Here is a 17,528-nt window from a genome sequence, read left to right as displayed (position 1 = left end):
CGGCATCACCTCCTGTGTGCCTTCCTGCTTCCTCGTTCATAAGATGAGACCAATAAAAGTTGCCTCTCCTCAGGAGGCGGGGCTCGTGGGGGTGGGGCAGCGGGAGGGCGGAGCGATCCTGGGGGAGCTGGGGGCGGGGCCTGCGGGGCCCGGTGCGGACCACTCCTGGCTTCTTGCCTGCTGGTTTTTTTGGGTTTTTTTTTTTGCTTTTTTTTTTTGCATTGGGACCGCCAGGAAGTCCCAGTGGCTTCTTACTTTCTGGCCATGGCCTCGTTTCTCCCATGTTTGGGGTCTGCGGCTCCTTTGCCCTAAAGGGTCCGGTAGAGCTCGGCTGCGGGATTACGTCTGGGGTCGGTGCTTCCACAACCTACCCTACCATCCACAGCCCCACGCCCCATCACAGGTCCAGGTGGGAAGCACACCGGGGTCCCTCCTGGCCGGGCCTGGCCTGTGGGCCGGCACAGTTGCCCAGCTTTGACCCGGCGGGACCGCGCTGGCGGCCAGGCCCGCCCGCCCACGGCCCGGGGCTGCCGAGCTCCTGTGGGAAGGACAAGAGGCGGACCCTCGGGCCTTCCCAGGTTGGGGCCTACTGCCTGCGGGACAGGGCTGGTTGGTCGCCAGCTGTTGACCTTGCTTTGAACTTGTTTACTGCTGAGTGAGTTCAGGGAATGACATAATGTCCAAACTCCCTGGACTAAATTTAGGCCCTCGGAAAATAATTTCCCCTGAGCGCGTTCCAGCGCTGTTGGGTTAAGAGAATCAGGCCGCTGCAGCGAGGCCTGGAACGCTCTACCAGCTCAAAGGCCAGTTCGCACCGCGCTCTTGGGCCGGTCAAGGGGTTAGTGTGACTCTCTGGGTGACCGGCCACCTTCATGATTTCTAAGCCTGCAACCGGGCCCTTACCTTCCTCTCCACTCTGCAAAGCCCACCAGGTAGGGCAGAAAAGGATCTGTAGTCACAGAGAAGGAGGACGATAACAATTGCAAAGGTTTGTTAAAGCAAACATGTATTATGAACTAGAATATAAGGTTAACATGGATATTTTCTTTTCTTTAAATTGAGATGAAATTCCCGTAGCATAAAAGGAAGCATTTTAAAGTTAACAGTTCAGTACCATTTAGCACATTCCTAATGTTGTGCAGTCATCACCTCTGTCTAGTTCCAAACTGTTCTCATCACTCTAAAAGGAAACTCTGTATCCTTTGGCTGTCACTCCCCATTCCCCCCAGTCCCTGGCAACCACCAGGCTGGTTTCTGTCTCTGTGGACAAAGACAGAAACATTTTCTGGACATTTCATATATATAAAGGGAGTCGTGTAATATGTGGCTTTTGGCTGACTTCTTTCACTCAGCATTATGTTTTCAAGGTTCATCCACATTGTAGCCTGTGTCAGTGCTTCATTCCTTTTTACGGCTGAATAATATTACATTGTGTGGGTGGACCACATTTTGTTTATCCGTTCATCTGTTAATTGACATCTGGGCCATTTCCATCTTTCGGCCGTCGTGAATAGTGCTGCTGTGAATATTTGTGTACAGGTGTCAGTTTGAGGACCTGTTTTCAGTTCTTGTGGGTCTATCCTACAAGTGGAATTGCTGAGTCGTACAGGAATTCTATGTTTAACTTTTTGAGGAACTGCTGTTACATGGATTTTAAAGGTAAAACTAAAAATATCAAAGATATGTCAGGTTTATGGGGAGTTTGTTTCTCTGCCCTAGATAATCCCTCATTTACTCCCACCTGGGATTATTTTGCTGCTTGGATACTTCTGTCTTTCCATTTAATCCTCACAGCGGCTCAACAGGGCGGCTACTGTCAACCTTGACTTTACGGAGGGTGAGGGATCTGAGACCCAGGAACAAGTGGCAGAGGCAGTATTAGAACCCAGGCTGGTTTCTAGACCCTGTGTCCCCCGCACCAGACACCAGCTGGTAGGCGTAGCCCAGGGGCCTCAGTGAGGTGGACCCCTGACCCTCCCCGTGGCGGCAGGAGAACCCAGCTCAGACCCTGGCGGGGTGTCGGGTTTCCTGGCACTGCCCTGAGCAATCAGGACTGCTGATTTAGAGGAAGTAAGAGCGCGTGTTAACCGAAGCTCCCCCGGGACGGACGGGCTGAGGGTCAGCCTCCTTGGGAGGAGGGCTACAGCTCCTTCCTGCCCTGTCCCCAGCCCTGTGTGCCCTGCTGTCCTCAAGCCCTGGAGTGCTGCCTACTTTCCCCCATTTCCCCATGTTGCTTGCCTGCTTTAAAACTTAAGCCTGGAATATTTTTCCCCTTTGTTATGCCTCTGCCTCAGAAACCCCAGAAAGTAAGGCATTCTTGAGTATTGTAGTGCGCTTTTTACAAATCAGGGTGACATATGTTGTTGGTGTCTTGACTGCAAGCAGAGCTGGGCCCTGAGCACCATGCGGCCGCTCCCTCCATGCGCTCTGTGCCCAAAATAAGCTTCAGGTACAGCAGCCGTTCCCGCTTCTTCCAAAGCCGCGTCACCTCACACAACCTGCTAAGGCCTGCACCTTCCTTCTGCTAAAGGAACATGGCGAGGGGAGCAGGGAGACCGATGCATGAGAAACAGCTCAAATGACTGGCAAAACAGGACTCGTTAAATAAGTGATTGCTTGATAGAATGCTATGCAGACATCTTGTAGGCTCTTGTATTTACAGAATTTTTGAGGACATGTATTTTGGAGAAAGTCTTCCAAAATACTATGAGATCCCTATTTGGGGAGAGTGTAGAACTGTATGCATGTAGGGAGAAAACATCCAGAAAGATGGGACTAAATCCTCTAAAATGTTAGTGGCGTGGTAGCTGGGGATGGCGAGATAGTTGGTGATTTAATTTTTTTTTTTTTTAATTTAAAAAATTTTTTTTTTCTGTATTTTCTGTTTCTTACAATGACAATCAGAAAAATATCCATATTATTAAGAGAAATGTTTACAAAGGGGCAGTTACCTCTGTGGATTCCCCAGCTGGAGAAGACAGGCTCCCTAAAGGAAGAGGGAGGAGTCAGCAGCCATGATGGTTGGAGCGGGCTGTGTCCACCAGAGGGCGCCATGTGTACGCAGCACAAAGCATCCTGTAGCATCCTTTAGGTGGGCTCTCAGGGCACTTGGTAGGTAATAGGTGTGCAAGGGGAAGGGTCAGAGGCCGCAGGGCCAGAGTGGGGCCTGGCTGCTTAAAATGAGAACCCTAAGAATAAGCAAGAGGCTTCCCAGCTCCTTGCAGTCCTGACAGACCGCCTGGCCACAAAACTACCCAATTCCAGGTATTTTTAGTAGTTGGTCCATCTGGCTCCGCATCTCCCGTGTCTGAAAACAGCTTCTGTCGTCTTGCTTTTTCCCTCAGATGCTTCTGACGAGCAGAATTCACAGTCTTCAGTGGAAAACTCGATGAACAGTTCAGAGCAAGTAGAACGGCAGCCGTCTGGAGATGTGGGTCTGGCTGCAGAGACATCCACCATCTCTCAGGTACCTCGGTCGAGGTCTCAGAGGGGCAGCCAGATCGGCCAGGAGCCCGCTGGGGTGTCGGGGGTACGTCAAAAGGTGTTCTGCTGTTTTGTTTCGTTGTTTGCTCTTTGGACGATTGGAACTGTCTGGTATTCATTGAGCGGGATTCGTGGGCATCCTTCTGTGTCTGAGCTGGTCACTGGGGCCCATGGTGAAGGAGGAGACACACGGGTCTGGCCCTTGGGGTGGGTCCTTTATCCCAGCCTCAGCCCCACCACTTTGTTTATTCGGGTCCACAAAAGCGCTGCCCGGTCTCAGTGACCCAAAGTCAACTTCCCTCAGAGCTGGGAAGATAAGACTTCAAAATCCTAAATGCTGGATGAATCATCCTTTGGAATTTCGCAACTGACAACACTCCCCCTGCTCGGACCTCTTTCTGGGTCATCACTGTTTGCCAGAATCTGGTCTGAATCAGACAGTGCAGGCTCAGGTGGCTTTGTGGACAGGAGGCAAGGTCCCGGGTTCGAATCCCAGATCCTTCACTTGACACACACGAGCGTCAGTATCTCCAGCTGCTAAAATGGGATCACGGAACTGTCTTGGGGCCAGGGTGCGGGCGAGAGGAGAGAATGTGGGTAACACACTTAACACAGAGGTACGTGCACGAGATGCCCCAGTGTTGCCTCGGCCTCCATGGTGATTTTTTACCGTCAGCCCTCTGTGCTTACCTAAGAGGTCTGAGGACTCAGGTATCAAAACTTCAACTAATAAAACTGTTTCCACTTTGCTGAGTATTTTCATACCTAGGGAGAAATTGACAAGTAGCAGAAAGAAGTCTGTACTTCTGTCTGTCTGTACTCTGGGGAGCCTTCCACCAGGCCTTCCGCAAGGGAAAGTGCCTCTCAGATTCTCACATCTCCATACCCTTGTATCTGCAGCCCCCTTTCAGCCTATAGAACACCCTTCCAAAGGCCCAAAGACACAGAGGTGGTGTTGATGAAAGATGTGTTTGCAGTGGCGGAAAATCGGCCACAACCTAAGTGTATCAGAAGGATTAAGTAAACCTGGGGTCATGGATAAAACAGCCTGCTATGCAGCTGTTAAAAAGAGTGTGTGGATCCAGGTACAGATAGAGAACAAAGAAATATTCTCACAATGTGAAATGAAAAACACAAGGCAGAGCCTCGAGCATAGCACGAGCCCATTTGATTAATACTACAATACAAATCAAAGCCTCATGTAGATAGAGCTGGTAAAACCAAGAAGCAGCTGGGGTCTCCTGGCCTCTTGAACTCAGTGGAGGAAAGATCAGCTTGAAACCTTGATCCACACCCTGGGGGCATGTAATGCTCTCCACTGACATCTGAAAAGTCCAGGGGTCTTCCATTCTAACACGCCACCCCCACTCCCATTTCCGGGGACCCAGACCTGAAATGGGACCTCTTCTGCCGTTTTCATGCTCACATAGACACGCCACCTTTCTCCAGAGCTGCTAGGTTTGTAAGCAAGGCGAAGGGTACGCCGCACTAAAGCAAACAGCTTGACATTGATGTTCAGCCATTCCTGTTTAAAAAAGAAAAAAGGCTCCCCGTCCCCTTTCTCACCCCCTCCCTCCTGCTCTCTCCCTTATGCAGGACAGTCCTCCTGTCTCCAGAGTCCGCTCCCAAGCTCACATACTGTCCCCCACCGCGCCCCCCATGCAAGTGCTCTGCAGACACTTCACCTGAATGGGATCCACCTTCTGCGGAAGGCACGGCGGCCCGCTTTCTCCCGTTACGTTTAGACTGAGCTTTTATCACTTTCATAAGGAAAAGGGAGGGGTGCCTTCCTGCCCTACCTGCTCTCAGGGTTTTCCTCAAGAAACTCATACACATCCTACATCAAGGCCCGGGGCGCTCTGTTTCACATTTATTGGGTACCCACTGTGTGTCGGGCAGTAGGCCAGATACGAGGTAGCCAGGGTGAGCCAGCAGACATGGTCCCCCGGCCCTTGCGGGGCTCATGATGGGGTCGGCGGGGCGGGGCGGGGGCGCAGAGACACAGCTGGGAGACAGCAGACGCAAGCGGGCCACGGTTCATGCCGCAGGAGAACGGGAGCGGGGCAGTGAGAAGATGCGTAACAGGAGCAGAGTGCCCTCCTGGATGGCGTAAGCGGGGAGGAGTGGGAGGGGTGAGAAGTTAGGGTGGCGAGGGCAGGCTTTCTAGGCAGAGGGAACCGAGGGTGCACAGGCCCGGAGACAGGAGCCGCCCTGAGGACAAGGGGAGGCCGAAGCAGGAGGGCGAGGAGGAGGATGGCGGGACGAAGGGGAGAGAGGGAGGCCTTCTCTGCCTGGCGAGGAGCTGGGATTCTCTTCTGAGGCCAGTGGGACAGTATTCTACGTGTGGTCGCTACTTTGAGAAGATCTCTCGGGCTCCGCTCAAGGCCGGGTGCACCAGCCAGATGAGGGTTGGAGGCTCAGGTGTGGACGGGGTGGCAGGCGGAGGGCAGAGGGGGTGGGCCGAGGGCGTGGGGGCACGGAGAGGAGGGAGGGCTCCAGGGTCCACTGTACCCCGGGCAGACGGTGGTGCTGTCGCCAGCTGTGGGAGCACCAGTTAGGACGGGCGAAGTCAGGAGCTGGATTCGGGTGGTGGGTCAGGTTGGAGCTGCCTGGGATGGTGGCGTGAGAAAGTCGAGGGAGAAGCAGACGAGTGAGCATTGAACTTTCTTTTTTTTTTGAGTCCTGGGACTTCTTGGGAATTTGGTGGCAACTGTCGACCCTTCCCCCAGAATAACAGACTTGTGTACATTCCACAGTGCTGAGTGTCTGCCCCGGGCCGGGCACCTGTGCTGAGCCCTGGATGAGCAGTTGTTAACACGGCCAGGTTGGTCTAGCCCTCGAGCTTGCTAGAGGTAAACCCGAAACTGCGTATATAATTACCCTGCAGCTAATGAGAGATTGGAAGACATGAGTGACATGGGCTTGGTGGACACAGGAGCAGCTTGGGTGTGAGGCTCCCCGTGGGTCCATGAACCTTTTTGAGTCCACGAAAGGGTCACAGGGTCAGAACCGCGGACGCCCACCCTTGGGTCCTTCCTGGGCTGATCTGCAACCTCCCAGCTGACCTGAGTCGCTTTCCTGTGGTCTCAACCTGTGTTTCTCTTTTCTTCTCCTTCCCCCAAGGATCTGGAAGGAGTGCCACCCTCCAAAAAGATGAAACTGGAGGCGTCGCAACAAAACTCCGAGGAGATGTAGACACCGAGTTGAGTCCTCTGATCCACTTCTCACGGGAGATGCATCAGCAGGCTTAATTCTAGAACAACCTCACCCGAGCGGATCCCTGTTGGGTGCGAAGGGAACTACTAACTTTTCAAGTTTACCAAGTGCAAATCCAAGAAAACCTAGAACGGCGTAACTTCTCAGACACTGAAGAACTTTCTGCTGTGAAGCAAAACACTCGAATCTTGAAGTGACTGTCCTGGGGAAGGCGGGGTCGACAGCTCAGGAGCGTCTGCACACTGTCTCTGAAGCCAAGATTACATTTGTGTTGCTGCTGTATTGTTTTTTTTGTTTTTTTTTTTCCCACTTCTCTATTTAACGATGTAAGCTATTTGAGGGTGGTACCGATCAGGAATTCGCTTTTTCATCGGGGCTTTTCACTGTTCAACTGATTCCTTCCACTTTCTTTTTTTGTGCCTTGTGCCCTTGAGGTGACCTCTGGCATGTTTTCCTGGTTGTTTTGCATCTCCCCTTGCAAGTGCCCTCTTGGTTCAGTTCAGGCAGCCATTGCCCCGGTCCTCACATCTCTCTCCTCCCTGCCCCAGGACTTCAGCTGGAGCGGACCAGGCAGGGAGAAGGAGAGCCCGAGGCTGCAGAAGAGCAGGACCTCCCCGGCAGCCTGACTTCCTGGTCCAGGGGGCTGAGGGACACACCCTGAGCCCCAGGTGGGGACAGCACCAGCCTCCAGGGTCCGAGGAGTCTCCGATGTCTGGGCACTGTCCCCAAGGGCTTCCACAGAGCCCTTCGATTGTCCTGGCACTTCCCACTCTGCCGCCACCACACCGCGTTCTCCCACACCTCCGAAGACGGACTGGCTTCTGCCGCTGACTGCAGGATTGTCTCCTTAAGACGATAAAGGGGCGGAGGAGGCTGGGAGCAGACGGCAGGAATAGCTGGTGCTGAACTTTCTCTCATAGGACGTCGCTTGGATTTCAAATTCACTGTCACCTGCTGCCCTCTGTTCGCCGCCCTCCCCCCCAGCTCCACCCGTCCCCACCTGCAGAGGTGGCGAGGTTGCAGTCGGCCAAAATCCAAACTCCGCTTGCTTCTACATACCGTTCCGACTCCCAGAGCCAACAGTTGGATCGTGTCTCATTCCCGGGTGCGCCGACGCTCCCAGATGCTGCCACGGGGGAGCGGGCCTTGAGGGTTGGACCTCGAAGGCCAGAAACGAGGCACCGAGGAACTGGAGAGCTTTGCACTCCTCCAGAAAGGGGCAGCCGGGTCCCTCCTTCGCCTCCATCCCCTGCCTGCACTGGGACAGCTTCCTCTCACTAAAATGGAGATGCCTCCCCCCCCCCACCTTGGACAAACTGCCTAATTGTTTGGTTCTGAGGCCTGGTTTGCTCTTAATTCCTATACGGACTCCTCAGACCTTAACCCTTTTCCTGAGCTTTCTTTACTGCACTGGAGTTCCAACTCCCTTTGAGTTGTATGGCCGGGAGGGAGGGTTCCGGGTTCTGGGTTTCCGTTGGTTGTTTTATTCTTTTTTTCTGTTTGTTTGTTTCTGTTTTGGCTAATTGGTGCATATTCAGGTACCACCTTTTTCACATGTGGATCTCTCTCCTGACCACCATGGGGAGTGTCTGCCAGATTCCATTTTCTAAGAGTGTCTGAGGGTGAGGCTCTTATTTGTTTTTTAAGGGAGCCAATCTATTTCCTGCACTTCAAGAAGAATCAAAATGTTCCTGAATTTCAAATACCTCATGCAAAAATGTCTCCTGAAACAAGGGAAGAAAAAAAAAAAACACGAACTTTGAAAATCTTAATGTTGAAGTTAGCGATGCCGAAAGGTTTCTGTCTTAAAAAAAAAAAAAATCCTTATCAATTTCGCCCCTCAGGCAGGCAGTTCTGCGGAGAACTGTGTCCTGCGTTACCTCTCCGCGTATCTCAAGGCGGCTTTACCTCCAGACCCTATAGAGTTAGAGTTAACTTTTTCCTTTGCAGCAAAACTCCATTTGGATGAAAGATGAATTTGGATATTTATTTCCTCTTCTTTTTTGGGAAACGAGAGGTTACAAGCAAGACAGCTGAAGGAGAATCACACGCACACATCCGTGGCAACAGCAGGGTCCTCTCGACAGGCAAGGGGAGTGGACACGGTTGAGGATGAACGAAGAGGACACCCAGGATACGAGGCTGTCATTAGTTTTTCTCTGAAGTGCCTGAAGGTAGGAATGGGCCGGGGGTCGGGGACCGACGGGGCCCCGCCACGGCCATGCCAGGCAGAGCGCCAGCGGCCCTGCACTCCATCCACGCCGGCCGGGAAGGCCTTCCACGCGGGATGATGAGACTGCAAAAATCCAGACGTGCTTCCTTCCCCGACGCGGCTCGCTCCTCAGAGCCGCCCTTCCCCACCCCTCGCCCCCAGTCCCACCACAGAATCTAAGACCTTTCAGCCGGCGAGCCAGAGGCGCGGGGGTCCTAAGCGAATGCCTTCCGCGGACACCAGGCCCCGCGGCCTCAAGGGCTCCCAGGGCAAACTTAACTCCCCGAAAAACTTGAAGTTGGGGATGCTGCATACACATTCCACAAAGTGCTGGCACTTACCCCATAACCCGAAGGCGGTAGACCGGCTCATAGGGTGGTGACCTCCCTTTACCAACGATGTCGTGGTTCGGAATGTTCGTTATCAGCCAAGGACCTGCTTAGAGGTATAAAGACCTTTTTTCACTGTTACCTAATTTTTTCTTTTCCTTACGATTTTTTGTCTTTGGTGTGTTGTACAGCAGTATAATTTTTCACTTATTTATTCCATCAGTAGATATGGTTTGTACAATGTACAATGGTTCCATTTCAGAAAATAAAAACTCAAATCATGAACACCATGCGATTTTTGTAGCATCATGATACAGAGTAAAATCCGGTGGATGGTGAGAAGGTCCCCCACCGGCTGCTCTGGCGTCTCCTGCACGGCCACGTGGCCCTGACTTTGTACACAACTTGCACGCAGGCACTGTGGCCTCCGCCTCCCACGGTCGGTCGGTCATGATAGCTGCCATCACTAAGCACCTGCTGGATGCTGTGGGCGGGTGTTATTTGCCACCTTATGCAGACAGCCTCTTGCCGAGTCAGAGCCCCGGTGTAAATTACAGCTACGCCCGGCCCCCCAGCCTGGGTCCTGGCCCAGGACACAAGTTTGCTGCGTCCCTGACTTTGGGAGGCTCTGGCCCATGGCAGGGACTCTGAGGTGTCAGTTCACTATCAGCTTTGTCTTCACTTGTCTTAACTCTCGCTTAGGCTGGAGGCAGAACCGCCCCAGGGCCCTTCTCCCACACCCCACCGCCCACCCCCAGCAACTCAGGCCCTTTCTCTCGCTCAGCTCAGACTCCCTGCCCCAGTGGACTTTTTCCTTTCTTCTCTGTGCAGTCCCTCCTTTTCCAACTCTGGCACCTGAAACCGGGCCCTGGGTGAGCCGCCGATGGGGGTGGGACGATTGTTCTAGCGAGGCCTGTGCTAAGTCACCCACGTTGACCATTGACCGACCTGCAGGCAAATGTTCTCTCCTTTTTGTTTTGTCTGACTCTCTTCCCCACCCCATTCCTTTTTAACATGTTCCAGTGTTTTTACCGGGATTGGTTGCTCAGCAAAATAAACTGATACGGAAAGTTCAGCCTGACAAAACACAAATCATAGGGGCCTTGTTTGCTTAACGAAAAAAAAAAGGGCCTTAGCGGGCACACTTTCACTCTCTCCCGTGCTCCCTGTGGTCTGTTCCCTGGGTCTCAGTCTCTGGATGAAGGTCCCTTCCTTCCAGACTTGTCTCTCTGGATCTCCCCCCTTCTCTCTGCCACTCTTGTCTCCACCCCCCTGGGTCTCTGTCTCAGGCATTCTGCTTTACCTTCTCTGTCTCAGTTCCCTGTCTGTGGAGGCGTCTGACTTCTCATCTCCCTCAAGGAGCAGTTGTGCCCAAGGGCTGGAAATTTAGGCTTTACAGGCATTTGTTGAGCGCCATCTGTGTACTGGGCCCTGGGCAGCAGTGACTCAAACTTGACCCTTTCTCTCTAGGCAGATAAGCTGGTGCATTAGGATGCCCAGCACAGTTTGGAATTGGGGGGGAGGTGCGTTTTGATGGCAGGGATCAGGGAGGCTCCTAGGATGGTGAGGAAGTCCAGGCATGGAGCTAAGAAGCTCATTTTTCCTTGTGGACGCTAAGGAGTGGTTGGAGGTTTCTGAGCCAGGGCTCTGCTGGACTGGGGGCAGTGTGGTGAGTGAATGGCGTGGATTGGAAAAAGCCAGACTGGAGGTGGGGGCAGGGCAGCTATGGAACTGGACAGTAGGTCAAGCAGGAGGTCAGGAGTTGGCAAGAGGGCCCGTGTGCCTGCAGGTGGTGTGAAGGCAATCAGCACTGCAGCCAGGTAGGGTGGGGACAGGTTGGGAAGGAGGCAGGCAGAGAAAGCTCTAGTCCAGGTCCAAGACTGGACCAAGATAAGTGTCGTAGAAGTCCATGGTTGGGCTGAGGAGGGATTGCAATCCCTAAAGACCAAGTCCACCCCCCCCCCTGCCTGGTGAGGAATGCATATTTTCCTCCAGAGGCTCATAGTTGACACCGGCTGCCTTTGCCAGTTGCATTCCCTTCTTCCAGTAGGGGTCCCCCTCACCCACTCTCAGTCCCCAGTCTGGCCACGTGACCCAGGTCCCTCCCCCTGGCAACAGCAATTGGGTCAAGGATCACATGACCTAAAGTGGCCCAATGAGAGTCAGCCCTGGGATTTTTGTGGGAACTGTTGGGAAAGAGTTCTGCTAGAGTGTTGGCTGGAGTTGTTAAATGGAGCTGCTGGGGCCACCTTCGCTCCAAGGTGGGGAGAAGCCTGCCTGAGAATGAAGCCAACACAGGAGATTGTTGAAAGATGGTGAGTGTGAGCCTCCTGAGAGCAGCATTTGAGCACTGGGACCCAGCCAGCCCTGAAGCCAGCCCTCCTCCTGAACTTTTCCATTTTGTGAGCCAATAAATGCCCATGATAGTTTAGGTCAGTTTTCACTGGGCCTTTCCCCACCTGAGCCCCCACCCCTCCGCCCAAGGGCTTGGAGAGTCTCTTGGACAAATCCAGAAAGAGGGATGGTTGCTAAGATGGTAGCTCTGACTCCTGACTGGGTGTCATTTTCTTGGAGGGAGTGTCTCTTTCCTCCGAACTTTGCCCTTTCAATGCTCCCGTATGAGAAGGACTCGGAAGTTTCACAGCTGATGACAAACAAGGAAATAAACAGAGACTAACATGGACCTGTTTTGGACTTCTGAAGCAGCCCCTTCTAGAATCCTCAGAACTCCAGCACTTCAGAGCTGTGTGACCTCAGGTAAGTATCTTAACCTATCTGGGCCCCAGCTTCCTCATCTGTAAAATGGAAAGAATAATTGTGCCTACTCAGGTTGCTGTGAGGATTAATACATGTAAATTAATAAGTACATGTGAAGTGCTCAGGACAAGCCCTGGCACATAGTAAACCTCAATAATGTTAGCTGCTATTGTTACTACCATTGTAGTTATTACCCTCAGGCACATCTAGACTCCAGAAATCCAGCTGCTAGAAAATGAAGCACAGGGAAAGGCATAATCGCCCACTCCCAGCTGCTTTGGGCTTGTCCTCTGAGTTACACTTGGCTCCCTGAAGACTCACCTCTCCCCCAAATGACTGACACTGGAGTTATCCACCAAGCTCGCCCAACGTGATCCAGAGCCTGAGTGGTGCCTTGTGGGATGACTAGAAGCCCACCAGGAAACAGGCAGAAGGGAAGACATTCCTGGTCGAGGGAAGGGCTTGAGCAAAGGGCTGGAGATTTGACAACACATCCCTGCTGCAGGCACTGGCTGCTCTATAAGACACGCCCAAGCAGGGAGCTTCAGGCCCGGGTCTCAGAGGAACAGCTCACTGGGGACTCATTTTTCCAGCCTCTCTCCTTTACCATTGCTCTCCCTCCACAGGCTCTGCGGGGGAAAGGCCTCTGGGAGGCAAGGACCAGAATGTGGTGCCAGGCCTGTGGGTCCTGTCTCCCTCTGGGGTACCCCTGGGTACACTGGTGCCCGTGGATGCACTGGATGACTTGGAGTCAATGGCTTTATCTCTTTAGACTTGGCCAGAGATAACAATCTGCTTTGCATCAAAGAATCTCAAGAGACTCTTAAATCCTGCTTTTCTCCCTCAGGGCTCTCTCAGTTATGAGCTCATTTGACCTCCTTGTCACCCTGGATAGTAGTTTAGAGCAGGGATCAGCCTCCCCATTATACAGATAAGAAAACTGAGGCCAGGGAAGTGACTGAACAAAGGTCCTGCAGGGACTCAGTGAAGAAGACTTTGGAACCCAGCCTGTCTTCCACTAGACCAGGGGTCAGCAGGTCTGGCCTGCCAGCTGTTTTTGTAAATAAAGTTTTATTGGTACACAGCCATGCTCATTCACTTACATATTGTCCCTGACTGGTTTCATGATACAACAGCAGAATTGAGTAGTTGCTACAGAGACTGGCTTGCAGAGTCGAAACTATTTACCACCTGGCCCTTTGCAGAAAAAGTCTGCCAACCCCTGCACTTGACCACACTTTCCTGTTGAAACACTGTGTGGTTGAAAGAATATGATAATAATAATGATATTAATGATAATAATAATAACAATAATAATTACCTACTATGTGCCAGACACCATGCAAGACTTTTCCTGAATTTTTTATTGATATGAAAGGGCATAGCTCAATGAATTTTCACTGAGTACACCGGCAAAACCAGCAACTGGATCAAGAAACAACCCCCTGGATGAACCCCCCCTTCTAGTCACTGCCCCTTGAAGGGTAATCACTACCCCGACGTCTCTCTGCACAGATGTTTTCTAAACTTTAACATTTTCTGAACTTTCTATTCATGGAATCGTACAGAATGTGCTCTTTTGTGTCTGGCTTCTTTCACTCAGCAAGGTGTTTGTGAGATTCATCCATATTGTTGCACGTCATTGGAGTCATGACACTCCTGCTGATGGGCGTTTGGCCTGTTTCCAGTCTCCATGGAGTATTATGAATACGCAAGATATTGGACCTCATTTCACCCCGGCTTCAACATGAGAGGGGGACCAATTAGCCTCATTGTACAGATGTGAAGACTGAGGTTAGAGACCATGGTGCCCGCGAGGTGACACAGCAGGTAGGAAAAGCCCTCGGCGCAGGAGTCCCTGCCGTCCTGGCTCTCTGGCTTCCTCATTAGATTCTGGCTTGGAATCCCGCTGTGACTACAGACTGTTAGATCCCATTTATATGAAATTTCTAGAAAAAGCAAAACTATGGAAACAGAAGGTAGGGGCTGAGTTGTTTGGGGCTGGGAGCAAAAGACTGACCACAGAGGCAGGAGGGAATGATTTGGGGCAACTGAATTGTGAGAATAATTACACAACTGTATCAACTTATTAAAGCTCGTTGAATTGTACACTTAAAATTGGTGAATTTTATGGGATGTAAATTACACCTCAATAAAGCTCAAAAAAAAAAAAAAAATCCCAAACCCGCAGGCATCTATTTCTTCACGCCCCCACCCCCACCCCCGTGCCTGAATTTTCCTTAGAGGTGTGAGGATGGCTGTGCAAACTGTCCACAGCTGTTGAGCCGTGGATCTCTTGTCGCTCCCCACCAGTCTGGCCTCTCCCTGCAAAGGCACGGGGGTCTCCCTCCCAGAGGTTTCATCTGAAGCAATGGGGATCCTGTTTGGCTTTGCTATATCCGACCTGCGCCCGGCGGGGGTCAGAGAGCCACGCGCAGCGGATGCACCGGCCCCAAACTGTTTCTCCAAGTAGTCCCCAGAGATGGCCTCTGCCTTTCAGTTTCTGCACTTGTTTATTTTCAAAGGGACGTTGCCAGACCGCTAGGCCCCCCCTGCCCTTTCATGGTTTGTTTTATGCAAGAGATTTCAGGAAGAAAGAGAGGAGGTAAAGTGACCTGAGACCAATTATTCTGCCGGCAGAGAATGGCAGCAGGCCCCAGCTGATAGGTTTGAGGGATGTGTGGGGTCAGAACGCTCCCTTGTTGCCCCCAGGACAGGAATCCTGATAGTGTTAATAATCATTGCAAGGAATTCCCTGGTGGTCCAGTGGTTAGGGCTCCACGCTTCCACTGCAGGGGGCACGGGTTCCATCCCTGGTTGGGGAACTAAGATCCCACATGCTGCACAGCCATAAAAAGAAAAAGAAAAAAAGAAAGAAAAGAAAAGAAGAAAAACGAAATCATTGCAAATATTCAACAATGGACACTGGAATAGTTTGACATGCGTGTGCAAAAGGAATGACCCTCAGCCCATTCCTTACATCTTATTGCAAAATTCACTCCAAATGGCTCATAGACCAAAATGTCACTCTAAAAATTCTAGAGGAAAACACATGAGAGGATCTTTGTGACCTTGGGTTAGGCAAAGCTTTTTTAGACATGACATCAAAGGACTAACTATAAAAGAAAGAATTGATAAATTGGATTTCATCAAAATTTAAAACTTATGCTCTGCTAAAGACACTGTTAAGAGAATGGAAAAAAAAGCCACGGACTGGCAGGTAATCTTTGCAAAACACTTATCTGATAAAGGACTTATATCTAGAATATATAAAGAACTCTCAAAACTCAGTAATAAAAAAGCAAACCCCCTGCTCCCACCCCCGCGCCAAAAAAACTAGCAAAATATTTGCATAGACATTTCATCACAGAAAATATACGGGGACTTCCCTGGTGGCACAGTGGTTAAGAATCTGCCTGCCAATGCATGGGACGTGGGTTCAATCCCTGGTCCAGGAAGATCCCACATGCCACAGAGCAACTAAGCCCGTGCACCACAACTACTGAGCCTGCGTTCTAAAGCCTGCGAGCCACAACTACTGAACCCACATGCCACAACTACTGAAGTCTGTGCGCCTAGAGCCTGTGCTCCGCAACAAGGGAAGCCGCTGTGATGAGAAGCATGTGCACTGCAAGAAAGAGCAGCCCCCGCTCGATGCAACTAGAAAAAGCCCGCGTGCTGCAACGAAGACCCAACGCAGCCAAACATAAATAAAATTAAAGAAAAAAAAAAAGAAAATATACGGAAGGCAAATGAGCACATGAAAGATGTTGAACATCATTAATTATTAGGGAAATGCAAATTAAAACCACAGCAAGATACCATTATACTCCCACTAGAATAGCTGAAAAGACCAGAATACCAAGTGCTGGTGACCATGCAGAGCAATGAAAACTCTCCTCCACTGCTGGTGGGACGGTAAAATGGTACAGCCATCTGGAAAATCATTTGGCAGATCCTTATAAAGTGAAGCCTAAACTTACCCTACAACCTGGCCATCCCACGCCTAGGTACTTACCTAAGAGAAATTAAAATGTACAAAAGCCTGTTTTCGTAATCACCAAAAACTGGAAACGACTAAATTGGCCTTCCACTGGTGAGTGGATAAACAAATTGTGATACAGTCATAAGATAAACTCAGCAACAAAAAGGAATGAAGTACAGACACCCTTGGCAACAGGGAAGCATCTCAGATGCACTTTGCTAAGTGAAAGAAACCAGACTCAAGGCTGCTTACTGAATGATTCCATTTACATGACATTCTGGAAAGGGCAAAACAATAGGGAGAAGAAGCAGAGCAGTGGTTGCCAGTGGCTGGGGTGGGGAGAGGGGTTGACTGCAAAGGGGTGAGACGGAATTTGTGTGTGAGACAGTGTTGGGAACTATCTTTTTTTTTTTTGGTCACACCGCATGGCATTCAGGATCTTAGTTCCCTGACCAGGGATCGAACTTGTGCCAGGGAAGTCCCATTATTATTATTATTATTATTATTTTGTATTCCACATCTTGATTGTGGTGGTGATTACACGACGGTATATGTTTGTCAAAATTTGTGGAACTGTACAAAAAAAAGAGAGAAATTTATGTGAATTATACCCCAACAAAATAAGACAAAAATAATAATAGCCAACATAGCACCACCTACTATGTGCCAGGCACTCTTGAAGCTCTTTACATATACATATATTAACTCACTCAATCCTCACGATAACCCAGAGAAGTAGGTATTAATTATTCCCAGTTTGTGAAAGTTTTGTCCCCAGAGCTGTCTCACCTTCTTAATTTCCTTGCCTTTGGTCTGATCCCTAGTGCCCTCTTCCTTCTGTAACCTTCACCTTCTCCTGTGGCTGTCTTCTCTCTCCCACAGACACAGCAGGAAAGGTTTCCCTTAACTTTTTTCCACTGAGGGGCACAGAGCTAATAATAAGGTTTAGCAGAGATTTCAAACTCAAATGCCTACAGGAACCAGGCAGGTAATGTAAATAGCAAAACTCACTGGGACGACAGGGAGTGGTGGGGACTGTGGAAAACTGGAGAGCTATGCTGTGTCTAAAGGGGATAGTCCCTCCTTAACTCCAGCTTCTACCATGTGGAAATAGTAAGAGCCCAGTGTTGTCAGATCTTCTGATAGTTCAAGAAAATCCTAACACCCTCACATTTATATGAAGTGTCATGTTTGTTTGTTTGTTTTTTTTTTTTGGCCGCGTCGTGTGGCATGCGGCATGTGGCATCTTAGTTCCCTGACCAGGGATCAAACCCATGTCCCCTGCACTGGGAGCGCAGAGTCTTATCCATTGGACCACCAGGGAAGTCCCATGGTTTTTTAAATGTTAGCAAATAAAAAACTTGTTTGGATATTAGTTTTTACTCTTGTAAAGGCATGTTCATCCCTTTCTTTGCCTCCAAAATCACCCACAAAGTACAAGAAACCCAGATGCATGGACAGGAGGGTGGAGGGATGGAAATGAACTCTGCGAGGCGGAGGAAGACCAGACCCAAGTGTTGCAGAAGTAGATCTCAGTGAGAAGCAG

General features: G+C 50.7%; 1 protein-coding gene across 4 annotated transcripts in view; it reads left to right on the top strand.

The window, feature by feature from the left end:
- Positions 1–9,530, top strand: part of BCL7A (BAF chromatin remodeling complex subunit BCL7A) — a 30,906-nt gene extending 21,376 nt beyond the window's left edge. For 2 of the 4 annotated variants that reach the window (XM_036823695.1, XM_036823694.1), the window contains 2 exons: positions 3,345–3,529; positions 6,607–9,530. In XM_036823695.1, the coding sequence (XP_036679590.1) occupies positions 3,345–3,529; positions 6,607–6,678 (257 nt within the window). In that variant the 3' untranslated portion in view covers positions 6,679–9,530. The remainder of the gene's footprint in view (positions 1–3,344; positions 3,530–6,606) is intronic. The other 2 variants (XM_036823697.1, XM_036823696.1) reach the window with 1 other exon arrangement.
- The last annotated feature ends 7,998 nt before the right edge of the window (positions 9,531–17,528 follow it).

The sequence above is a fragment of the Balaenoptera musculus genome, chromosome 14 (assembly GCF_009873245.2).
Source record: "Balaenoptera musculus isolate JJ_BM4_2016_0621 chromosome 14, mBalMus1.pri.v3, whole genome shotgun sequence".
NCBI classification, from domain to species: Eukaryota; Metazoa; Chordata; class Mammalia; order Artiodactyla; family Balaenopteridae; genus Balaenoptera; species Balaenoptera musculus.
The sequence above is the reverse complement of the archived record's forward strand: the minus strand, read 5'-3'. Positions and strand labels throughout refer to the sequence as shown.